The 23220-nt window shown below is 48.4% G+C and overlaps 1 protein-coding gene across 1 annotated transcript in view; it reads right to left on the bottom strand.

Annotated features, from left to right (window-relative positions):
- Positions 1 to 23220, bottom strand: part of TYMS (thymidylate synthetase) — an 81653-nt gene that overhangs the window by 14790 nt on the left and 43643 nt on the right. Inside the window, exons 4-6 of the mRNA XM_085605808.1 lie at positions 22926 to 23027; positions 17730 to 17905; positions 1267 to 1338 (exon numbers count right to left, since the gene is read on the bottom strand). Coding sequence (XP_085461934.1) covers positions 1267 to 1338; positions 17730 to 17905; positions 22926 to 23027 — 350 coding nt within the window. The remainder of the gene's footprint in view (positions 1 to 1266; positions 1339 to 17729; positions 17906 to 22925; positions 23028 to 23220) is intronic.

Raw genomic sequence — 23220 nt, 5'->3', positions numbered from 1 at the left:
AGCTGTAGTATTAAGGCCAGCTACCCAGCCACCCGCTTTGCAAACGGAGCACTGCCTAGGGGTGATGTCAAGATGCCTCTATCCCCTCTAGACTGCACCATTTTGCACCACAACGAATACCCTAGTGGCCTGTATCCTTGTTCGCGGGACACTGGGAGAGCTGTTCACTTTTGCGCGACTCTTTCACTCAATCAAACGGGGTGAAGGAAGTACTGGAGTCCGAACTACTAAGCCTATAAAACTCTTTGGTTTCAAGATTATAAAACCTGGGCATGTAAAATAAAGAGAACATAATCGAATTCCTGGACAACGCCAACGCTAAATCTGACTAATGATTGGAAGGGATCCGATAGTGTCAACAGCACACACCCTAATAGAACATTAAATTCATAAGTTATGATAAAACCTTAATGTTAACTCTACCCCTTCTGTCCTCAATCAACCTTAACTTCCATTCTCACCATACACTCTGCAACATGTGAAGTTTCCACTCATACAGTAGCACATTACATAATGACGACAAACTACATATAAAATCAACATACTCATCCACCTACTGGTTTAGTCTCATACGCTTCTAATTTCCACCTTCCACAAGTGATGGTAAGAGCGAGAGACCTTAATCTCTTTGCCCACCAGGCAGCCTTCAACAAACCATAAATCACATTAAAATATGTTCCCACTAATAATGGTGTTAGTTGTGTGATTCTATCCATGAGTTTTGAGCACTTTACACATAAGCTTCTCCAGTACTTGAAATGGAAAATTAGAAGTGCAGGTACTCTGTAGCAGAGTACCTGCTTGTTTCTGAGAAGTGCTGGTACTATCCAATTAAAAGTATTACATCGCTCTTGAAAAGTGCCGGTACTCCCTCTCTCAAAACAAAAAAGTGCCGGCCCGGCAGTACCGGCCCATTTAAAGCACTGAGCTTCTCATAATACAGGAAATCTGTATTCAAGACATAGGCAAGTCCAAAACCTTGATGCTTGTGCACCGACATGCCAATTCAAGATTCTAGGCAATTACATCTCCGGGTATACAGCTTGCTCCTTTTCTAGTAAGCATGCACCATAGATCAGAGATCTAGACAAGCATGAGTGAGTGCATAGAAGGTATAGAAATAGAATCACTTTATCCTAATCTCACCTAGTGCTCAACAAATACCAACAGGTGTAAATGCTTCAAAGTGAGAAATTGTTTCCTTTTTTAAAGTAAATATTTACTGTAAGACAGTAACTGATACATCAGGCTACGGTAAACACTTACCTGCACTTTTAATGGTTCAATATGATTAAGATATACATGTGCATCTCCCAAAGTATGTACGAAATCGCCAAGCTTAAAGAGAAAGACAAAATAATGAATTTGACGTTACAAGTGGATACAACCAATAGGGCCTTTACACTAAAAACAAAAATGACATGGCACGAATTTCATAAACAATTAGCCACTGACTTACAACTTTTTAGGTTATGCGTAGTGATCGCAATCGGTGTGACCTATTTGCACTGAAACCAGACACTCCAAAAGAAAAACGAAAGGCTGCAAGGCCGCTACTCTATGGAAAAGGAAAAGCTTGCAGAGCTCGTCTCTGCAAATAAAATGCCCAGTTTCCTTCACGTTTAGTTGAGTGCGTTCCTAAGTTGAGCAGCTCAGAGTTGAAAACGTGTCAAACTGTTCCTTTTTTTTTTTTTTTTTTTTTTTAAACTAAAGTACCTTTACTTCCCCAAATACTGGTTGACTGGTGCAATTCTCCATATTCTGAGATGAGACCTTGGAACAGAAATAAAGTGCTTTGTTATGTAGGGCAAGTTGTGCCAGGCAAACAACTTACTCCTCTTCGGTACCACTCTTTCTGGCAGAGGCTCTGTGACAGCAGACTCCATACCTTTTGAATATTTCTCCAGGCGTCAGACTAGACCCGGAAACTTTGAGCAATACCTCTACATGTGCATCCTTACTGATGCCGTTCAGAAATGACGAACAAGTTACTTACCTTCGGTAATGATACATCTGTAAGAGACATATTAGTTATGGATTCTTCACCTTAGAATTACCCCCAGGCGTCAGGCTGGATCTGGAGAATTTTTTCTTCAGCAGTACCCCTGCGCGTCAGTAGGTGGCGTCGGTCGACTCTGCCTTGGTCGTTGGCATTGTGATCGCCAGAATGACGTTGCGGTATCTACTTAGATGCCGCCCCTGCACGTTGATGTCATTCTTTAGACGACATTCCGTGCCAGAAGCGCAGAGCCATGCAAGACACGGACCACTGGTGCAAAAAGAATTAGGGCCCTTAAAGCAAGTCCCTTACCCTAGAAGTCAGTTCTCAGAACATGGAGGATGGGTGGGGTGGTGAGAAATCAACAACTAATATATGTCTTACAGATACATCGTTACCTAAAATAAGTAACTTGTTCATCTGAAAGAGACAGTTATGGATTCCTCACCTTAGAATAGATACCCGAGCAATACCAACCCCAGAGGTGGGTGTGCAAACTAAGTTTACACAAGGAAGTCCTGGAGAACTGAACAGCCAAAGAAGCCGTCTCGCCAGACATGGTGCAACGAAGCCCACGTGGCTGACTGGCAGATGTCATGAAGGGGGACTCCACGTCCCAAAGCAGTAGTGGCTGCCATCACCCTGGTGGAGTGGGCACGCAGCCCTACTGGAGGGTCCTTCTTTGCCACAGAATAACAGATTTTGATGCAAAGTACAACCCATTGAGAGATGGTCCGTTTTTGCACGGTCTGACCTTTCTTGGCACCCACAAAGCCAACAAAAGAGCTGGTCATCCACCCGGAATTTGCTTTGTGTGATTCAGATACAACAAAAGCGCACATTTAGATCCGAAATGGTGGAGCCACTCCTACTCTTTAGAAGGATGTGGGGGCGAAAAGAAGGTGGGCAAAGTGATGGTCTGTCCTATATGGAAAGAGGTAACCACTTTGGGAAGGAAAGAAGGCCTCGTGCGAAGGACAACTTTGTCCGGATGAACAGCCAGGAAAGGAGGTTTGGAATAAAGAGCCTGAAACTCACTCACCCTGCGAGCAGCGGTGATGGCAACCAAAAAGGCAGTTTTAAGAGTCAAAAGTATGAAAGGACAGTTATGTAGCGGCTCGAAAGGAGAGCACATAAGGTAGGTCAGAACCAGGTTCAAGTTCCACTGGGGCATTACAAAAGGAATTGGAGTAAACAAGCGAGTAACGCTCTTAAGGAAGCGATTTACAATAGAGGACTTGAAAAGAGAAGGCTGATCAGGAAGCTGAAGAAAGGCTGAAATGGCCAAAAGATAGCTTTTTAGAGTGCCCAGAGCAGAGCCATGCTGGGCCAAAGAAAGAATGAAGAGGAGAACCTCTGAAAGGGGCTGCGGAAAGGGGATCCACAGCCTTTGCTGCGCACCATGCCACAAATTTGTTCCATCTAAAAGGCGTATACCGTTTTGGTGGAGGGACGCCTGACTGCCAAGATAACATTACTTTGGGAGGAAGGTTGAAAGCTGTCAACTGTTGGCGCTCAATCTCCACGCAAGGAGGTGGAGGCTGGACAGGTTTGAGTGGAGGTCCACCCCCTGCTGCTGCGACAGAAGATCCTCCCAAAGAGAAAGTCTAATCGGAGGATCGATGGCCATGTGCAGAAGCTCGGGATACCAGACTCCTTGCACAGTCCGGGGCCATAAGAATGACTTGGGCCCGTTTGTGCTTGATCTTCTTCAGCATTCTGGGCAGAAGTGGTATAGGCGGAAAGGCTTATAAAAGATCACAACTCCACTTGCGACGAAAAGCGTTGCCTAGCGAATGCTGCCTTGGAAATTCCAAAATGCATAACTTCTGACATTGCGGGTTCTCTTCGGTGGCAAATAGATCTAACCAAGGCTCTCCCCACTGCTGAAAGAGACTTTGCACCACCTCCGAGTGAAGATGCCATTTGTGATCCAGCATGCACCAGCGGCTGAGTTGGTCCGCCCTGGCGTTCAGAGAACCTGCCAGGTGTTGAACCACCAGGGACATGCCCTGATGTTCGAGCCACATCCAGAGACAAAGTGCCTCCTGAGATAGGGACCACGATCCCACCCGACCTGTTTGTTGCAGTACCACATGGCGGTGGTGTTGTCCGTGAACACCTGCACTACTCTCCCTTTAACAGAAGGAAGTAATGCCTTCAGTGCAAGACGGATCGCCCGAAGCTCCAGAAGGTTGGTGTGGAGCACGGACTCCGCTGGAGACCGAGGCATCTTATCTCTGTCTCCACCATGTGGCTGCCCCACCCCAGAAGTGATGCATCAATCACCACTATGAACTCTGGCTGGGGAAGGGAGAGGGACCTGCCGTTGACCCAATCCTGGTTCGTTAGCCACCACTGCAATTGGTGTGCAGTGCCAAACTAGATCTGGATGCAATCAGAAAGATTCCCCTGATAGTGTGCCCACTGGAACTTAAGGTCCCGCTGCAGAGCCCGCATATGCCACCTGGCATAGTCCACCAATAGGATGCAGGAGGCCATGAGGCTCAGTAGCCTCAGGGTCAGTCTGACCAAAACTAGGGATATAGGCTGAAAGATCGGAATCATAGCCCAAATATCCCGGACTCACTGCTTGGGAAGATACGCCCAAAACTGTGCTGTGTGCAGAACCGCTTCAAGGAAAAGGAGCTTGAGAGGGAATCAGGTGCGACTTCGGCACATTGATGGTGAACACCAGCGAATGCAGGAGATCAGCCGTAGTCTGGAGGTTAGAGATGACAGCCTTGGGCGAGCCTGCCTTTAACAGCCAGTCGACGAGATAGGAGGGTGGGGGGTGGGACAAACTACTTCTGGGGCAGGAACTCGCTCGATGGCTCACTTGGCCAAGAGAGCCGTAACTTCCTGGTGGAGAAGTGCCAAGTGATTCTCTGACATGCGATGGAATTGAGGTGGCATGGTTCGAGAGGTAGTCTCCAAGGGGAGGGAGTAGCCCCTTCAGACTATCTGCAAAACCCACCTGTCCCACGTGATGTTGAGCCAGTGGGGGAGGAGATGGCAAATCCTGCCGCCCACTGGCAAATGGTGGCCCTGAAAGGTTGGACTAGGAGGGCTTGAAGGCTGCTACAGAGGGTGCGCTGGTGGACTGGCCCACTCGCTGGCCCCCAGACACACGACTGTGGGTCCCACATCCCCGGCCGCGTAGAGGCTGAACAGCTTGCGCAGGCCTGTGGCTCTGGACTGAACGTGGTGGGGCACCCCTTCAGTAGCCACGAAAGGAACAAAAAGACTGTGCAGGGCGAGAGGTAGAAGTGAGGCCCAAGGACCTGGCCGTAGCCCTGGAGTCCTTAAAGCATTCAAGCGCGTGGTCCGCTTTGTCGCCAAATAGGCGACGGCCATCAAAGGGCATGTCCAAATGTGTAGCTTGGACATCACTCGAAAAGCCATTGGACCTCAGGAGGCATAGCGTCTCAGGGCTACTGACGTTGAAATCGTCCTGCCCAGCGAGTCGGCGGTGTCCAGCCCACATCGTATGGCGAACTTAGCTGCGTCTCTCCCTACGGCAACTGCAGGAGAGCACGGCCCGGGCCTCCGAAGGGCACTGTGGCAGCACCTGCGCGACAGTGTCCCACACAGAATGGGAGTAACGGCCCAAGAGACATGCGGTGTTACCCCAACCGCAGCCCTAAGCTGGAGGAGGAAAACATTTTCTTCCCAAGATGGTCCAGCTTCTTGGATTCCCTATCAGATGGAGCAGTAGGAAATACACCCTTGGAAGACAAGGCTAGGACCACTAAGCTCCCGGGGGTGGGGTGTTGGGAGAAGAAAATGGGGTCGCCCGGGGCCAGGCAGTGGCGTCAGACAATCATCCTATCCACAAGAGCCCCTCTGTTGGTCTTGGACCAAGTGCCCAAAAGGATGTCCGTGAGGGCCTCATTGAACAGCGCAGGGGGCTCTGAAGAGGCCGCTGCCGGTAAAAGCACCTGGGTCAGGAGGTTAGTTATGACCGCCACCGTAGGACGCTCAAGGTTTAAGGCCTCAGCCGCCCTACGCAACACCACTGAGTATGATGCAGCCTCCTCCATAGCCAGTGTGGGGGGGCGGGGGGGGGGGGGGGGAATAGCATGCTGAGGTCTGTAGAGTTGCCCAGACCACTGGCCTCACCAAACGCCTCTCTCCAGTCCGGTTCTTCTAACTGGCAGAGGGTCCACAGACCCCTCCCAGTCCTCCTCACCCTCCTCTGGTAGCCATTCAGGGCGATAGGGAACACCAGGTGAGGACTGGTAGGCGCAGGTCACGTCGGTCGACGCCGGTCCAGCTCAGTGTTCACATCGAGGGGAGGCAGGGGTCGATGTCGGTTGGGGACACTTCGGGCATCTGAGGAGGCAGAGGAGTCGCCAATAGATTCAGCGCCAGAGGTGTCGTATGGTCGACCGGCGCAGATTCGGATCCAGGACTGGATGGATTAGTTACTTACCTGTAATCCTAGTTCTCTTCCAGGGGTATCCTCATCAAAGTCATAAGCATTAGAATATTCCCGCCCATGCGCGGGATCCCGGAAACAGTATATTATATGTGCCCTATATATATATATATATATAAATGAACTGAGCCCACTGGGGAAATACTAACTCGATGTATAAACTACATGTACCAGCATGCTGACACCGGAACTCACGTGAGAGACCCAGGAGGGGCCTTAAAAGAATGCATGCAATTAATGGTGCTTACGAGTCATTCAGTTAATCAGCTGCCATCCTTTGACGAAGGAGCCCCTGAGCTCTGAAACGCGTAAGGAGAACATTTCTTTTGGAGCTGAAATTGCCGGTTTGACATTAAAAGGCTTTTGCAAGCACTTTGCTGTTGGTGGCGTTCTTTCATCAGGGCAACTTGTTTTTTGGATATATATATATATATATATATATATATATATATACACACACACACACACATATATACATATATACACATATACAAGAAACTGCAGCCAATAAACACTAGAGCTGAAACATGCTGTGAGGAATTTCCACTATACATCAAAAAATAGCATTATAAACATGAGAAACAACATTATAACTTTTTTAGAAACTGTTTTAATGCTCAGAAAACAGCAGAAATTCTTATAAATCACTGAAAGCATAGAAAGCTCCCAGGCTGCATTGCAAATACCCAGTCTAAAAAGACTGAAAAGCTAACTAATAGCTGCATAGCAATAAACTGACACCGTGCCTTTAAGGCACACCTGACCCAACTTCCCATCATGCCTCAGGGGTGACAGTTAGGTCAGTTCTTTGCGGAGACTGAAAAGTCATGGCACAAAGAAATAACAACCTCTGAAAAAGATAGCACACCTTTGCCCGGGGAGGCGGGAGGGTTGCTTATGACTTTGATGAGGATACCCCTGGAAGAGAACTAGGATTACAGGTAAGTAACTAATCCTTCTCTTCCAGGGGATCCTCATCAATAGTCATAAGCATTAGAATAGAATAGCGGGCCTCACCTCATCTCCCTGCGGGCAAAGGAAAGAAACAGAGAATGAACAGTAGGCTTAGATAAACCAAGCTACTCAAATAGGTTCCTCAAGGAGGCTTGGCCTACTTGGGCATCCGCTCTGGAATCGGATTCTAGGCAGTAGTGCCTGGTAGAGGTATGAACTGATTTCCAGGTGGCCGCCTTGCAAATCTCTGCCATTGGAACGTCATGCAAGAAAACTACTGTGGCAGCTTTCCCCCTAGTAGAATGAGCCTTAGGGGCCAAAGGTAAGGGCCTTTTCGCCAGCTGGTAAGCTAAGGTAAAGCAGGAAACAATCCATCTGGAAATGGATCTCTTAGCGGCTGGGAAGCCTGTTCTCATGGCGCCATAGTTGACAAATAGTTGATCCGTCTTCCTAATGCCTTTGGTACTTTCTAGGTACAATTTAAGTACCCTCTTGAGGTCTAAGGAATGAAGCGACCGCTCAGCCGGGGTCGCTGGGTTCGGGAAAAAGGATGGAAGAGAAATGGGCTGATTAATATGAAAATCAGACACTAGCTTAGGGAGAAAAGATCGATGTGCCCTTAAGACCACTTTGTGCTGGTGAAAAACTGTGTAAGGCTCTTTGGTTCACAGTGCTTGGATCTCGCTTACTCTGCGTGCCGATGTAATGGTAACCAGAAAAGCGGCCTTCCAAGACAGATGCTGCAAGGAAGCTCTGTGGATTGGCTCAAAAGGTGGACCCATCAATTTGGACAATACCAAGTTCAACTCCCACGGAGGAGAAGGGTTTCGAACAGGGGGGTAAACTTTCTTCAACCCCTGTAAGAAGTCCTTGACCACCTGCATCTGGAAAAAAGAGGGTTGATTGGGAGACCTCCTGTACGCTGTAATGGCAGACAAATGGACCCTGATTGATGCATACTTTAAGCCTGATCTTGCTTAGTGCAGAAGGTAAGGGGGAATGACATCCTCCTGCCCCTTCGTAGGATCAAGGTGATTCTCTCTACACCAAATGAAAAACCTCTTCCACTTAAACGCATAAGACGCTCGTGGAGGGTCGCTTCGCTTCTTTCAGAATATGCATGCAATCAGGAGGCAGACCTAAATGTCCGTATTGCAGGACCTCAGGAGCCATGCTGTTAAGTTCAGTGAGGGAAGGTTGGGATGAAGAATCCTCCCGCCCATCTTGGACAGCAGGTCCAGCCTGCAAGGCAGTCGCTTGTGAGGTCGCACCGACAGATTGAGAAGGGCCGGATACCACCACTGGCGTGGCCAGTCCGGAGCTATGAGGATCATCTTCATGTTGGATCTGAGCAGCTTGGATACCACCTTCGGAATCAGAGGCAGGGGCGGAGAGGCGTAGGCAAATGTCCCTGACCAGTCCATCAAAAGAGCATTCCCCCTGGTCCCTGGACGGTGGAATCTGGACGCGAAGGCGTGGCATTTTGAATTTTCATCGTCTGCAAACAGATCTATTTCTGGACGACCCCAACAATGGAACAGGTCCGCCACCACCTCGTCGTGTAGCACCCAGTCTGGCTGATCTTCGAAGTGCCTGCTGAGTGCGTCTGCTTTGAGATTTAACTCCCCCGGAAGGTGCACTGCCACTACCGAGAGGTTCCGGGCGAGCAGCCAGTGCCAGATCGCCTGTGACTCCAGGGAAAGAGGACGTGACCGAGTCCCGCCCTGTTTGTTCAAGTAGAACATGGTCGTGGTGTTGTCGGTCTGCACCAGGACTGAATCGGCCTGGATTGCAGGGAGGAACGCCTTTAGAGCAAGGTGGACTGCCCGGAGTTCCAGCATGTTTATGTGGTAGCCCTGCTCTCTTGTAGACCACCGACCCTGTATCTGGAGGCACCCCATGAGTGCCCCCCCAACCTTGCAGAGACGCGTCTGTCACCACCGATTGCACTGAAAGCGGCTGGTGAAAAGGGACTCCCACCATCAGATTGTCCCGACGAGTCCACCACGCAAGGGAGGATTTCGCCGCCTGGGAGAGAGAGATTTGATCTCCCCAGCGGCCTGTGGACTGATACCATTGGTCCTCTAGAGCTTGCTGCAAAGGTCGCATTCTCAGTCTGGCGTTGGGAATGAGAAAAATGCAGGACACCATGGATCCCAGCAGTGATGCTACCTGCCGGGCTGACTGCCTCTGCATCTGCTGCATAAGCCTGCATTTCCGCTTCATTGAAGACAGTCTCTCCTCCGAAGGATACGCTTTTCTCACGCTTGTGTCCAGAATGGAGCCAAGGTAGTGGATGGTCTGAGTGGGCTGCTGCACGGACTTTGCCATGTTGACGTGAAGGCCGAGATCGTGCAACTGTCGCAGACAGGTCTGGAAGTCTTTCCACACCTATTGCTGGGATGGAGCCTTCAGCAACCAGTCGTCCAAGTAAGGGTAGACGAATAGACCCTGCCTGTGTAGGCAAGCCGCCACCACTGCCATACATTTGGTGAAGACTCGCGGAGCCGACTTGAGCCCGAATGGAAGGACCTTGTACTGATAATGCTTGCTTCCGACCACAAACCGCAGGTATTTTCGGTGATGTCTTGCAATTGAAATGTGGAAGTACGCATCTTGGAGGTCCACCGAACACATCCAATCCCCTACTTGCAGATGTGGACATATTTGATGAAGCGCCAACATACGAAACTTCTCCTTGACGATGACTTTGTTTAGGAGACGAAGGTCCAGAATTGGCCGAAACTTGTGCTCTTGATCTTTTTTGGGCACAAGGAAGTACCGGGAGTACACTCCTCTTCCGATTTGCGAAGGAGGAACTTTTTCTATGGCCTGTTTTTGAAGAAGGGCCCTCACCTTCTTTTGGAGCAGCTTTAAGTGGCGAGGACGGGACTTTTTTGGCGGTATGTCTTTTGGACGCGCTCGAAAACGTAGCGCATATCCATTTCGCAGTATATTCAGCACCCAGCGATCTTTTGTGATGCTGTCCCACTCTGCCAGATGTTGTGAAGCACTTCCCCTCCCACTGGAGTGGGCAACGGTCGTAGAGGAAGCCACAGCTCATGACTTTCCTCCTCTTATGGTAGTGGAGGACTGTTGCTGGTGTCCACCTCTCCCCCTGGTGGACTTTCCGCCTCTAAACTGCGATTTTCCTTGGGTCTTATTCTGAGACCACTGAGGGGTTTGAACCCTCTGTTGAGGCCCCTTGCGTTGGTTGGGTCTATAACTGCGCTTGAATTCTTTTTTCTTCTCCAACCCAACAGCTTTGAGGGTGTCCAGTTCAGTTTTCATGCGCCCCATCTCCTCATCCGTGTGAGTGCCGAAGAGGGAGGAGCCAGAGAACGGGAGGTTTAAAATCCTTTGCTGCGCATCCGGCTTGAGCCCTGTCAGCCTTAACCAGGATGACCTTCTGGCGCATACGCCGTGTGCGTAAGAATGGGCTGATAGCACCGCACCATCCGCCGCACCGCACTATCCGCCGCAGTGCTAATCGACTGATTAGCCACCAGGGACCCTTCAGTGACTATTTCTTCGAAGTCCTTTTGGTCCTCCTTTGGGAGCTTGGATTTGAACCGCTGCATAGAGTCCCAGAGAGCCCTATCATATCTGCCCAACAGCGCCGCCGTGCTGGAGACCTTGAGGGAAGCCGCTCCGGACGAGCAGGCCCTGTGCCCCAGGAGTCCTGGGTTCTGCTCTCCTTATCCGGCGGGACGGAAGAGGACGCCGATACAGCATGAGCCTTTCTTGCTGCCGCCACTATTACTGAGTCCGCAGGAGGGTCCATTTTGACAAAGACCGGATCAGAGGTAGCCGGCTTATATTTTTTGAGGATACGAGCCGAAACCGCTTTTACGGTCGCTGGGGTCAGGAAGGTGTCCATGACGGGTTCCATGATCCCTGGGATCAAAGGCAGCAGTGGACGAGACGCAGTCTTCTGGTGAAGTGTTTCGAAAATCACCGACGTGGTGACTTGCGGGACTGACATCTCAATCCCCAGCTTCTGTGCACCCATCTGCAGCACCTCATGGTAGGTGTTGATGTCGTCTATGGGCGAGACCCTGGACACTGGGCTGCTTGATAGCGTGGGGGAGTAGTCCCTTATTGAGGACCTGGTGGATGAAGAAGATGACGTTGACCTCCTATCCCGGCAACGATCACGAGCCCGTGATCCGGCTGAACGCCCCTCCCGCCTGGGGGAGCGCGATCTACGTCGCCGCCTCTCAGGTGACTTCTCACGTGCTGGCCTGGGAGGGCTTGCTCTGTCCACTTCCTCCACCAACCTTTGCAGCGGAGAGTCATGCACTTGGCTGACATATTCCCGCATTCTCCTTGTAGCCCCCGAGCAGAAGCCATCTGGGCGACAGTCATACCGCAGAAATGGTCTCTTGAGTCTGAGGGGGAAGACCTGCGGAGTTGGCTGGCAGACTCTCTTGGAATTGCTGGTCTTGGAGATGCCCCCGAGCGTGAGGAGGAATGGCGCGAAGCCGACTCCGTCACCAGGACCACCGACCTGTTCGAGGCCTGTCTCGACGTCGAGCGTGGTCTTGACGTTGATCTGTGACTTCGCCTTCTTTCTCGCCGGGACTCTCCTCCTCTCAACGTTGAACGACGCCTCGATGTGGACCGGCGTCTATGTTCAGCAGGCAAAGAATGCCGCCTCGACGTCGAACGGCGGTGTGAAGCCGACGACGGAGGCCCTCTCTCTCTCGACGCCGAATGCCGTCTCGACGCCGGCGGAGATGCTTCCACTGTCGACGTAGATGGTACCCTCGACGCCGATCGCCGCCTGGATGACGACGACGGAGGACTCTTCACTCTCGACGTCGATCGCAGATGGACTCACGACGACGGAGGGGATCCTGCCCTCGACGACGGAGGGGTGACACTCTGACGCCGATCGCCGCCGGCGGAGGTTCCCTGCTCCTCGACGCCGATCGTCGCCGAGTTGACGACGGCGGAGGTTCTCTACTCCTAGAAGCCGATCGTCGCTGGGTTGACGACGGCGGAGGTTCTCTGCTCCTCGACGCCGATCATCGCCGGGATGACGGCGGAGGTTCTCTGCTCCTAGACGCCGATGGTCGCCGGGTTGACGACGGCGGAGAGGCTCTGGTTCTCGACGCCGATAGGCGCCGAGTTGACGACGGCGGTCTAGACCTCGACGTAGACGACGTACCTGCTCTCGACGGCGAGCCCGCTGTCGAAGGTCTCTTCTTGGAAACATGACCTACCGGAAGATCTTTTCTCAGCGCCGGTCCAGACGCTGAGGTGGAAGGACGCGAGGACTTGCTTCTAGAAGTAGCTCTAGGCCTCTTGGAGCCCTTCCTCACCGGAGATAGTCCTCTTGATGGTTGTGCCAGGCCATAAATGCGAATTCGCTCCCTGTCCTTCAAAGTTCTCTTGGACAGGCTCTGGCAGTGAGGACATGTCTTAGAATCATGATCCTCCGGTAGACACAGGATACAGACCCTATGAGAGTCAGTCCTGGCCTTCTTGCCACAAGAAGGGCAAGGATCGAAAAGAGATGGCATTTTAAGGTTGAAAAAAATGCCCAAAATTGCCTAAAAAAAGACAGCCTCTTACTTCTGTAGATGTAAAACGTCGAAGTAAGGGAAAAAACAGTTGTAAAACAGACAATATTTTCTGACAAACTCAGAAAAAAGTGGAGCTCTGTTGCCAGGATCCTTCCAGAAGGAGCCAGAAAGAACAACTGACCTAACTGTCACCCCTGAGGCATGATGGGAAGTTGGGGGGTCAGGTGTGCCTTAAAGGCACGGTGTCAGTTTATTGCTGCAGCTATTAGTTAGCTTTTCAGTCTTTTTAGACTGGGTATTTGCAATGCAGCCTGGGAGCTTCCTATGCTTTCAGTGATTTATAAGAATTTCTGCTGTTTTCTGAGCATTAAAACAGTTTCTAAAAAAGTTATAATGGTGTTTCTCATGTTTAGAATGCTATTTTTTATGTATAGTGGAAATTCCTCACAGCATGTTTCAGCTCTAGTGTTTATTGGCTGCAGTTGCTTGTATATATATATATATATATATATATATATATATATATATATATATATATATATATATATATATATATATATATATATATATATATATATATAGCACATATAATATACTGTTTCCGGGATCCCGTGCATGGGCGGGAATATTCTAATGCTTATGACTATTGATGAGGATCCCCTGGAAGAGAACCCTGGGGCCCTGTGGCACCAAAGCCTCCGGCATCGAGGGCCTAGAATCCCCAGTCGAGTCTGCAGGGCCCGAAGACGCACCAGTGGAGTCGGGCAGCCCAAAGATGGAGTGGAGGGCTTCGTAAAAGCTACTAAGTTGGGTCGCTCGGGCTTCCAAGAAGGGAGGGAGGCTCGGAGCCGACCCAACAAGCTCCGCAGGCGGAACCGGGCGACTATCATCCACAACTTCGCCTTCTTTTTGCGCTTCAACTTACCCGAAGACGAGGAGTGGTGGTAATGTTTCCGCGACCGGTCCCGTGACCTCCCTCTTGAGTGGCACGGAGCAGACTGCCGGGCCTCCAGAAGCTTTCAGGACGGCTCCCGCAAAGACTTCGGAGCCATGGCCCGGCAGTCGGAGCTCGACTTCCGGTCCCAGTCGCGCTCCACACACCATAGGAACACGAGATGATGGTCCGTCACACGCATCAGCTTGTGGCAGGAACCACAAGGCTTGAAGCCGGTCCGTCGAGACAACATCCTTATGCACCCGGAGTCGGACGACTCGAAAAGATGTTGACAAAAAGTCGCAAATAGAGAGTCAATAAGAGACTTGAGGTACCGCTCTCTCCAGATCTGCGCTGGCTGGCGCGGAAAAAGAAAGAACAGACGTTAGCGCGCAGTGGCGCCGTCTAAGTAGATACCGCGACGTCATTCCAGCAATCACAACACCAACAACGAAAGTGGAGTTGACCGATGCCACCTACCGACGCGCAGTGATACTTTTGAAGAAAATATTCTCAGAATCCAGTCTGACACCGGGGTGGTAACTCTAAGATGAGGAATCCATAACGAATTGTCTATTTCAAATGTGAGTGACCAATGTAGGCGCCACTCCTGTGGGCCAACATCAGTTGCTTTCGAGGCTGTCCGTAGCCCCAGATGCAGAGTCCCAAAATCAAATTGGCGTTAATCAGTGTGCAAATTCCTAGACTTGGGATTTTTTTAATAGACAGAGTTCAATTCACAGAACGGGGAGGAAGGGAGAGTCAGTGAGGAATCTGATTTTAGGAGTCTCTACCAGAAAGAACATTCACAAATGTAAATAACTTGTTCTTCCGATAGAGACTTCTACCCATAGCATCCTCACCTTTTGAGGTAGATACCACGTCATGCCTATTTGGAAGTGGGTCTGTGAGTTGGCTCAAACCATAAGGTCCAGTAGGACCGAGCAGGCCGTTCAGACAGTAGTGCTTCATGAACATATGGAGGGACACCCAAAAAGCTGCCTGATGAACAGGGACTTTGCATGCCAGCACTGTGGTACCAGCCTTGGCTCTGGCGGAATCAACGATTATGAAGACTACTTCTAGGCTAGTGCATAGAATAGCTTAATACAGAGTACGATCCAGTGAGCGATGGTCTGTTTCTGCACTGCTTTCACTATTTTCGCTCCTGTGAACCCCACAAAGAGCTGAATGTCCACTCCGTGTTCACTAGTACGATGGATGTAAAAGCTCAGCGTTCTTTTGGGGTCTACACAATAGTAGCTCTTCTCCTCAGTGGGGTGAGGCGAAGCATAGAATGCTGGTAAGGTAATGGTTTGACGACGTGGAACAGCGTGAATCTTGGAAGAAAAGAGGAGTCTGCTGAACTTGTCTGTGTGGGAAAGTGGTGGAATACTGCAGGTTAACACAGAGCTTGGAGCTCGCTCACTCACTCACTCCCAGTGTCGATGTTATGGCAACTGGAAACAATGTCTTCAGGGTGAAAAAGTCCCAAAAAGCAGTGCACATCAAGAGGACCAGGTTAAGATCCCACTGCAGTACAACAAAGGGAGGGAGCGAAAAAGAGAAGAAAGACATAAAGGAGAAAGATAAAGAGGAAAAGAAAAAGTTAGAGAGAAAGGAAGGAGTAAATGGCAGTGTTTGTTTTCACGGAGTAAAAAATCCCACCAGGTGGTTCACCACCAGGAAAATTCCTTGATGGTCTAGCCATGTTCAGAAGTGCAGTGTCTCCGCCTTGTTTGTTGAAGGACCACATGGCGGTGGTTATGTCTATGAGCACCTGCACCAGCCTTCCCTTGATGGAAGGCAGGAAGGCTTTCACCGGAAGGCAGATGGCTCAACTCCTAAAGGCGGATGTGCAGCCAGTCCTCTAGCAGGGACTACAGGCCTCTGATCTCCACCTGTCCTAGGTGGCCACCCCGCACAGATGCGATTCATCCGTTACCACTCTTCGCTCAGGTTAGGGAGAGCTGTCTGCCGCTGACCTAATTGCGGTCGAGCAATCAAGACTACAAGTCTTTTGCAATCTCCTCTAAGATTCATGCAGGATTGGAGAGGTCCCCTTGATATTGTGCCCACAGACTTCAGATCCCACAGCAGAGCCTGCATATGCCACCTGGCATACTTCACCAGCAAGATGCAGGAGGCCATCAGTCCCAGCAGCCTCAGAGTTAACCTCATTGAAATCCAGGGCTTAAGCTAAAGCTCAGGCTATAGCCTGAAGGTCTTCTGAGATGAAGGCATGAAGCCGGACCTTGTCCACAATGACTGATGAAAGGGAATGTCCGAGAAGGCATCAGACGTGACTTTGGCACACTAATAGTGAACCCCTAAGAGGTCAGGAGGTTCGCCTTGATGTGGAGGTGGGTGACAACTGCCTGGGTTGAGCCCGCCTTCAGCAGTCAGAGTTGTGGAAAAACTGGGACCCCTGTCCTCTTAAGATGTGCTATCACCTTCAAGAACACCTTAGGGGTGCTGGTAAGACCAAAGTGGAGGACAGTGAACTGAAAATACTCCAGTCTCACCATGAACCGCAGATAGCCCCTGCAGAATGGAGATGTAAAAATAAGCATCCTGCATGTCCAATGCTACCATCCAGTCTCTAGGGTTGAGTGTAGACAAGTCTTGTGCCAGGGTTAGTATCTTGAACTGGCCTTCCGGAGGAAAGCATTGCGAGTGCCCGGGTTTAAATTTGGAAAGAAGCCTCAAGTTCTCCTTTGGCACCAGAAAGTAGTGAGAATAACAACCACAACACACTTCCAATGCAGGAACCCTCTCGATGCGCCTCCTGCTGTAAGATGGCCAGATGGTCGTCTGTCAGTAGTTCTGAGGACGATGCAGTGGTGAGGAATGGTAGAGCGCACCCCTTTCCCACCAATTTGCAGGACATACCTATCTGATGTTATGCAGTGCCATCACAATTTGGATTGCTAGATTCTGCCTCCAACTGGGTGGCCGTGCTAATTGTTAAAGGGGTTTGGCAGGTGGGTGCCAGGCGCGAAGATTAAAATCAACTCTTGTAGGTAGTAGCACTGGTGACAACTTGAACCCGGACACAAACCCGACCTGTGATTTATCCGATGAGAACAAACTGATCTAGTCCACGCCAAATATTTGACACTAGTATTATGGACTCTGCAAAAGCTTATGTGTCAAAAGCCTAAGAATGATCGATTAAAAAAAAGAGAAAAAAAAATAAAAATAAGTGACCAAACCAAATTTACATTCATCTTGAAGCATAGGTCACATGCTACTTTTAAGTCTGTATCACATGTTTGACAAACATGATCCAACAGAGATCAAAACGTTCTTCATAGTTTGGACATTGGTAAATATCCATCTATTCCATCAGTTTGGTGAGGTAAGCGAGTTTGGAGAAGGGTCTGATGTTTGTTAAATTTGATGGGTATGGATAGGATTTCTTTTGCGTCACCATTGCTTGCTTAAGTGTCAAAGGCATGCTCCTATAGGCCACTGGGGAAGGTGTACCACGTTTGGGTAGAAAGCTGGTAGGCCGCCTCCAGCGAATAATGTGGAGTACTTTATTCCAGAAATCTGAGAAAAACTGTACAACACTGGTGATGTTAGATATGAGGGTGTCTGGCAGTTTGGGGATGGCTGTGCTTAAAGTGTTTTCTAGTCACACAAGGCCTCATTTAGAGTTAGGGGAGAACAGAAAATGCTCCGATTTCGAAGTAAGTGCTAAATCACACAGAAGTAGCAGAACTTTCAAAACACAGGGATGCTGCCTTTGCCCCAACTCATGAGCAAAACTGCTTTATAAGAAAACAAATATGATAAAACCCACATTTAAATGCCTTTCCATAAAAATTGCAATTAATAAGGAAGCTGGAAAAAATAATAGCATACCTTCAGGCCTGTTACGTGGGCAATCATATACGTGAGCAGTGCATAACTGGCAATGTTGAAAGGCACTCCCAGTCCCATGTCTCCTGATCTCTGGTACAGCTGGCACGACAATTCACCATTCAACACGTAAAACTGGCAGAGGGCATGGCAAGGGGGCAGGGCCATAAGGGGAATATCTAGCAGAACAGTAAAAAGGAAGGTCAGTCAACAGTGTAAACAATGACAGCAATTTGCCAACAGAACAAAGCTACTTCAGTTGCAGTCAATCAATCTGCAACTTGCAAATAATGTACCTTTCATTCAACCTGTAACAAAGCAGGCTACTCAGTTTAAGAATGCTCAGAGTGATCTAGACATCAGTAGTAAATTATCACAAACCAAGCTTCTGAATGGCCGAGCAAACAAACATTCCACTACGGATGAGAATATGTAGTACTGCAATCTTCAGGAAGTCGAACTATGAAGTCCAAATTTCAACTATCGGAAACTAAAATTATAGTCTGCACTTCATGCTGACAAAGAAGCACCAGTAGTCTTCCAAATGATATCTGAATCAATCTGGATGACTTTGGTCTCCTGGTAGTATATGGAAAACACTTCAATGTTTCGAAACAGAACACCTGCTCGCTATAACAAAGACCTATCTTGGCCTTGCAGATGATGAAACTAACAGTTCAAGGGTAATATCGTTGAGTCTTCCTCCTCAGAGTCCACCTAGGTAGAGGAGCCCTAAGAAGTGGCTTGGAGTACTTTCGGGTACGATGCTAACCGAGCAAGAGAACAAGCATTGGCAAAGCCATTGGGTCGCAGCAATGCCAGAGCTAATGGCAATATCTTTTAGCCATGTTAGATAGCAGCACGGCTGCAGTTCAACATGGCTGAAAGACATGGAAACAAGGTTTGGCATAGTCAATAGGTCTCGCTTTTGGGACCTTATAAGTATTTAGTTATGCAACTGTTGCATGGCTAAACACTTATAAGGTCCCAAAGGCGAGACCTAATGGCTATGCCAATGCTTGTTTTCAAAACCATCCATTTAACAAACATTGGGCGAATGGCAATATTCCCAAACACACAACACATGTTTTATAAAAATACAACAAAACTAAAAAATGGTGGAGATATTTCCAAAGACGCATTCACTAATGCGGACGATATTATTTCCAAAGACGCATTCACTAATGCGGACGATATTTCACCCAAAAATGACATAAAAACAGCTGTACTAAGGCTTCCAAAGCAAAGTGGAATGATTTGAAAGGAAATTTGATAGAAAAGCATATTTCTGCAAGGCTAAGTCTTTTAAAGTATGCGCGGGGAAGCTGGCTTTTAAAGCAAACCGGAATTAAAAGCAAAAGACGCATTCACTAATGCGGATGATTTTAAAGTATGCGCGGATAAGTGCGTGCATGCGTGGGGAAGCGGGAGTGTGTTTTTCAAAAGCACATACGCGCGCTTGTGGCGCATGGCTGCCAAAGCACATACTCGTGCATGTGGCTCGTGGCTGTGCGCACTCCCGCAAGCCGTATGCCACCACAAGCACGCGTATGTGCTTTGGAAAAAGAACTGCACGGCAGCTAAAGTTCTCCTATGCAGTGCATGCGCAGGCGAGACCTAAAAAAGGCTACGATGCAGCCAACTTGCTTCTGTGCATTAAAACAATCTTATTCACCTTTATCCTATTCATACAGCCCGACATTTTAAAAGTTAAGTGGTAGATCTAAATAAATAGAAAAAATTGGGTGTATGTAGTTTACCAATTGACATCTATTGAAGCAGAGGCATTTTAGGTGGGAGGCGGCTACAATAAAGCCCTTTTGGTCTTTATTATTTAGGAGTCCCCCACCTGAGTCGGGTCTGTTGTTGTGTATGCATATTTTACTCACCTCAAATATGGTGCAGGTTATGTGTAATGGAAACTCTGGCTGATTGAAGCCTTCATACAGCATGCAAATTGCCGTCATTAGACGTTGTGTGTGACATAATGCGCACACTGTTTAAAAAAAAAAAAAAAAAAAAACAAACACACTTCAGTCCTGCTCAGTAGAAGCTTGCATTTATGGTTATCCAAAACAATCTTATTTATATATCACCTTTTTAGGTCGAGCCTGGGCAGAGCATGCGCTGCTCTGCAAGGCATGCTGTATTAGAGTATGGAGTTGAAGCTCCACCCACTCTCCACCCATATTTTCTCATTGGCTTGTGTAATTGTTCTTTGTAAATGCTGGCTTCTGATTAGTTAATAGGCTTGTTAGTCCCTCTTTAATACCGCCTTGTCTTCATTTGTAACCTCCCATGAGGACTGTAGGTCTGTGAGCACTATTTTCTTGAATGAGTTTCTCCTACTGTAGGCACAACATCGTTACTGCAACATTCAGCATGCCACGCGCGCTTCCACTGTCCAAACAGCCTGGGACATTGACGGCCGCTTCTTTAAATTTGAAAGAGTTTGAAGTATTGGCATTGTAAATGACAATGCCCTTTATTTGTGATCATTTTCAAAACGGATAAATAAAAGGCATTGTCATTTACAATGCCAATAGCTTAAACTCTCGCAAATTTGAGACCTATTGCACTGCAAATACTTGTTGTTTACCTCTAGCCGCGCCTCTATTAATCAGCCCAGAGCACCTTAAGTAATCGGATATGCTTTCCAAATCTTCAGGCCTCGGCATGACCCTATATGCGAAAAAAATGCGTGCACGGGCATGAGGATGGATCCGGAAAACATTCTCTTATTCTGGCCAAATCACACAATGTCCCTGTGCCTAAAAATGGATGGTGACCCTGTGCCATGGACCTGGTACTAATGTCATGCGCTCCTTCGTCTCAGTTTCGCACTATACTTAACTGCTCCTATTCCGTAGAGCACATATACAGGTAACAATTGTAACTGAAATCATTTAAAAGCTTTTTTTTTTTTTAAGCAATGCAGCTGCCTGCTGTTAATCAAAATGTGGCCTGATGACGTATAAAGTGCAAAGGGCAAAACTCCAAACTGGTGCCGGAGTATCTCCATGCGCATCGTACATCATAGCCAGGGTGACTGGTTTAAAGTAAAGATGGCATCCCCACATGCTTTACAAAGCAAGATAGCTAACCCCAGTGCAGCAGCAGCAAACTAGACCGCAACAACCCAAGGCCACACACGCCTGGTGCGTTTTGTGAGGCTGATGTACCCCCTCCAATGTCCTTCTGCCCAGAACAAAAGGCAGGAAGGGCAAGATAGCTGCCAATGCTCAGCAATCAGTGGCATGACATCAGAGTACTTGAGTGTCGCTAAAAGGAGACTGCCTGCTCCAGCACTCTTGCCTTGAGACCCATGCAGCCCCTCGTTGAGGAAGCACCAAACAGTCTGCACATCAGAAAAGATTAGCCATCTACCCCTGGCACACCATAAGGGAGGGGCTTCTTTTGTCCATAACGCAGCTAACCGGCCTTTCGGCCTTGAGTGTGTATTGGCGGCATGGCGTTGAAGCCAGAGAGGTTGTCTGAAGCATGGGGGAAGTGGGAGGGTCATGGGTGCAAGCAGCATCAGACTGGCTCAAGTGGTTCATCTTCTCCCCAAGGCTACCTAAACACCCCATCCTCCCAGCGGTGAGCAAGGAGAACCACGTGCTCCAGGATATGGGGGTAGGGGAGAAGCTGCACTGGAATGCCAGATGTTCCTGGACAGCGGAGAGAGAAAACACAAATTATGCGATGCTCGTTTGCCTGGGGTTGTAACTCTAGACCCTGTAAGACCGCGAGTGAACCTCAGCTCAAATTTGATTCAGAGATCAGGTTCAAGCGAAAGGGATGGGGCTATGGGAGGAACGAAGCGAAAGAAAATTTAAGCACTCCTGTGGAACACTTAAACCCAAAAAGAGAAGCTAAAAAAACTGGAGTAGTGGACAAACACAAGCACTTGGTCCATGCTCTAGGGGAGGGACAAACAAGAAGAGGCATGACGCATGCATGCCATGGACAAACCGGAACGAAGGAACGAGATACACTGAAGTGAACAAATGTTTAGCATATGAGCTGACTGTAGCCCACTGATTGTAAACATGTCTCAATGGGACCTAAAAATCAGTGTATCAGCAAATTGCTCCTTTGGGGGAGCTGGCAGCAACTGGCTGATTCACAAGACAACATTTTAAAGAACTGAACAATCCTCATACTATTTGTGAAGATCCTTAATGTGGGGGAGAAGAAGCAATTTAAAAGCCGTCAACATCCAGTTCAGACATGTCACACTGGAGATAAAGTTCTAACAGTAGGCAAGACTTCAGAAGACTCTGGGCTAGAATATTTGAAAATTTCAGACCCGACTCTCCTGTGGCCAACCAATCATTCCATCGCTTCAATGTCTGTGGGGAATTGTGAAGTGGTGGCATGGGAGAGTTGTGGAACGTAGATCAAAATTCCTACCAAGCATTAGAGACATGGTGACAAGCTTATGAGCAAAGGCATAGTGGGAAGAGAAATTAAGGGTTTTCAGGAGTAGGACGACACCAGAACAGTGGGGAGGTGAGGCAGAACACAAAGAGAGGAAGAGAATAAGTGCAGAGGGGAGAAATATAAGAAGCACAAAGGGAGCCCGGGGGCGCAGTAAGGAGGGAGATGAGAAGAGAGAAGCCAGGGGTGGAGGAAGGGCAGGGGCAGAGAGGACAAGGTAATTTATTAATTCAGCTAAAATACTATGTAACACTCAATTTATTCACAGAGATATCACTTATGCCTAATATTTTCATTAATCTGCATCCTGTTAGATGTGCAGCACTCTAAATCTGTGTTTGTTAAGCCTGGCTATCCAGTTTAACTCCACCCATTATACTACCATACAAACTATTGTAAACTACATTACCCATCCAAATTGTCGCACAATGTAAAACACATGAATAAAAACATAACTAACTTTATTAAAAAAATGTTTTTAAAACCTTGTATCTGATAGCTTCAAACGGAAATGAAACCCCCCCACACAAACACAAATTTGACTCTCTCCTTCAATAAACAGACATGCAAAACAACTCCCTTCCCTGAATCTCCAGAAACGAGGCCTGCACTTATCACATGAGATTGGGAAGCAGCATATATGTGCAGCTATACTACAGCCGCAGTACTCGATTGAATAAATATATACCATTTATAACAGAAAAGGCTGTACAAGGAGCGACAAGGAAGTGATTTTTCTGCCACAGACTAAGCTACCTTTAGGATTCCAGGCACACATGAGGATCCGTCGGCTATCTGGGTTGGTCTTGATCGTGTCAATAACATCCTGCAGCTGGTCGACTCCCTGGCCTGTATAATCTGAAGAAAAATTGCAGAAAAGTATAAGGTTACAAGGGGCATTTAAAGCACGCTGGAAATGCGGCTTTACTTAGCGACATCAATTCTGAAGAGTAACCAGGGCATGGAGGCAAACGCAGGTAGAACACAAATTGCCTTCTTCTAAACCCTTATATTTCTGTGGTAACACCCATCTACCCATGAACCACTAATA

The sequence above is a fragment of the Triturus cristatus genome, chromosome 5_1, assembly GCF_964204655.1.
Source record: "Triturus cristatus chromosome 5_1, aTriCri1.1, whole genome shotgun sequence".
Classification (NCBI taxonomy): domain Eukaryota; kingdom Metazoa; phylum Chordata; class Amphibia; order Caudata; family Salamandridae; genus Triturus; species Triturus cristatus.
Note: the sequence above shows the minus strand (reverse complement) of the source record. Positions and strands in the feature narration are given on the sequence as shown.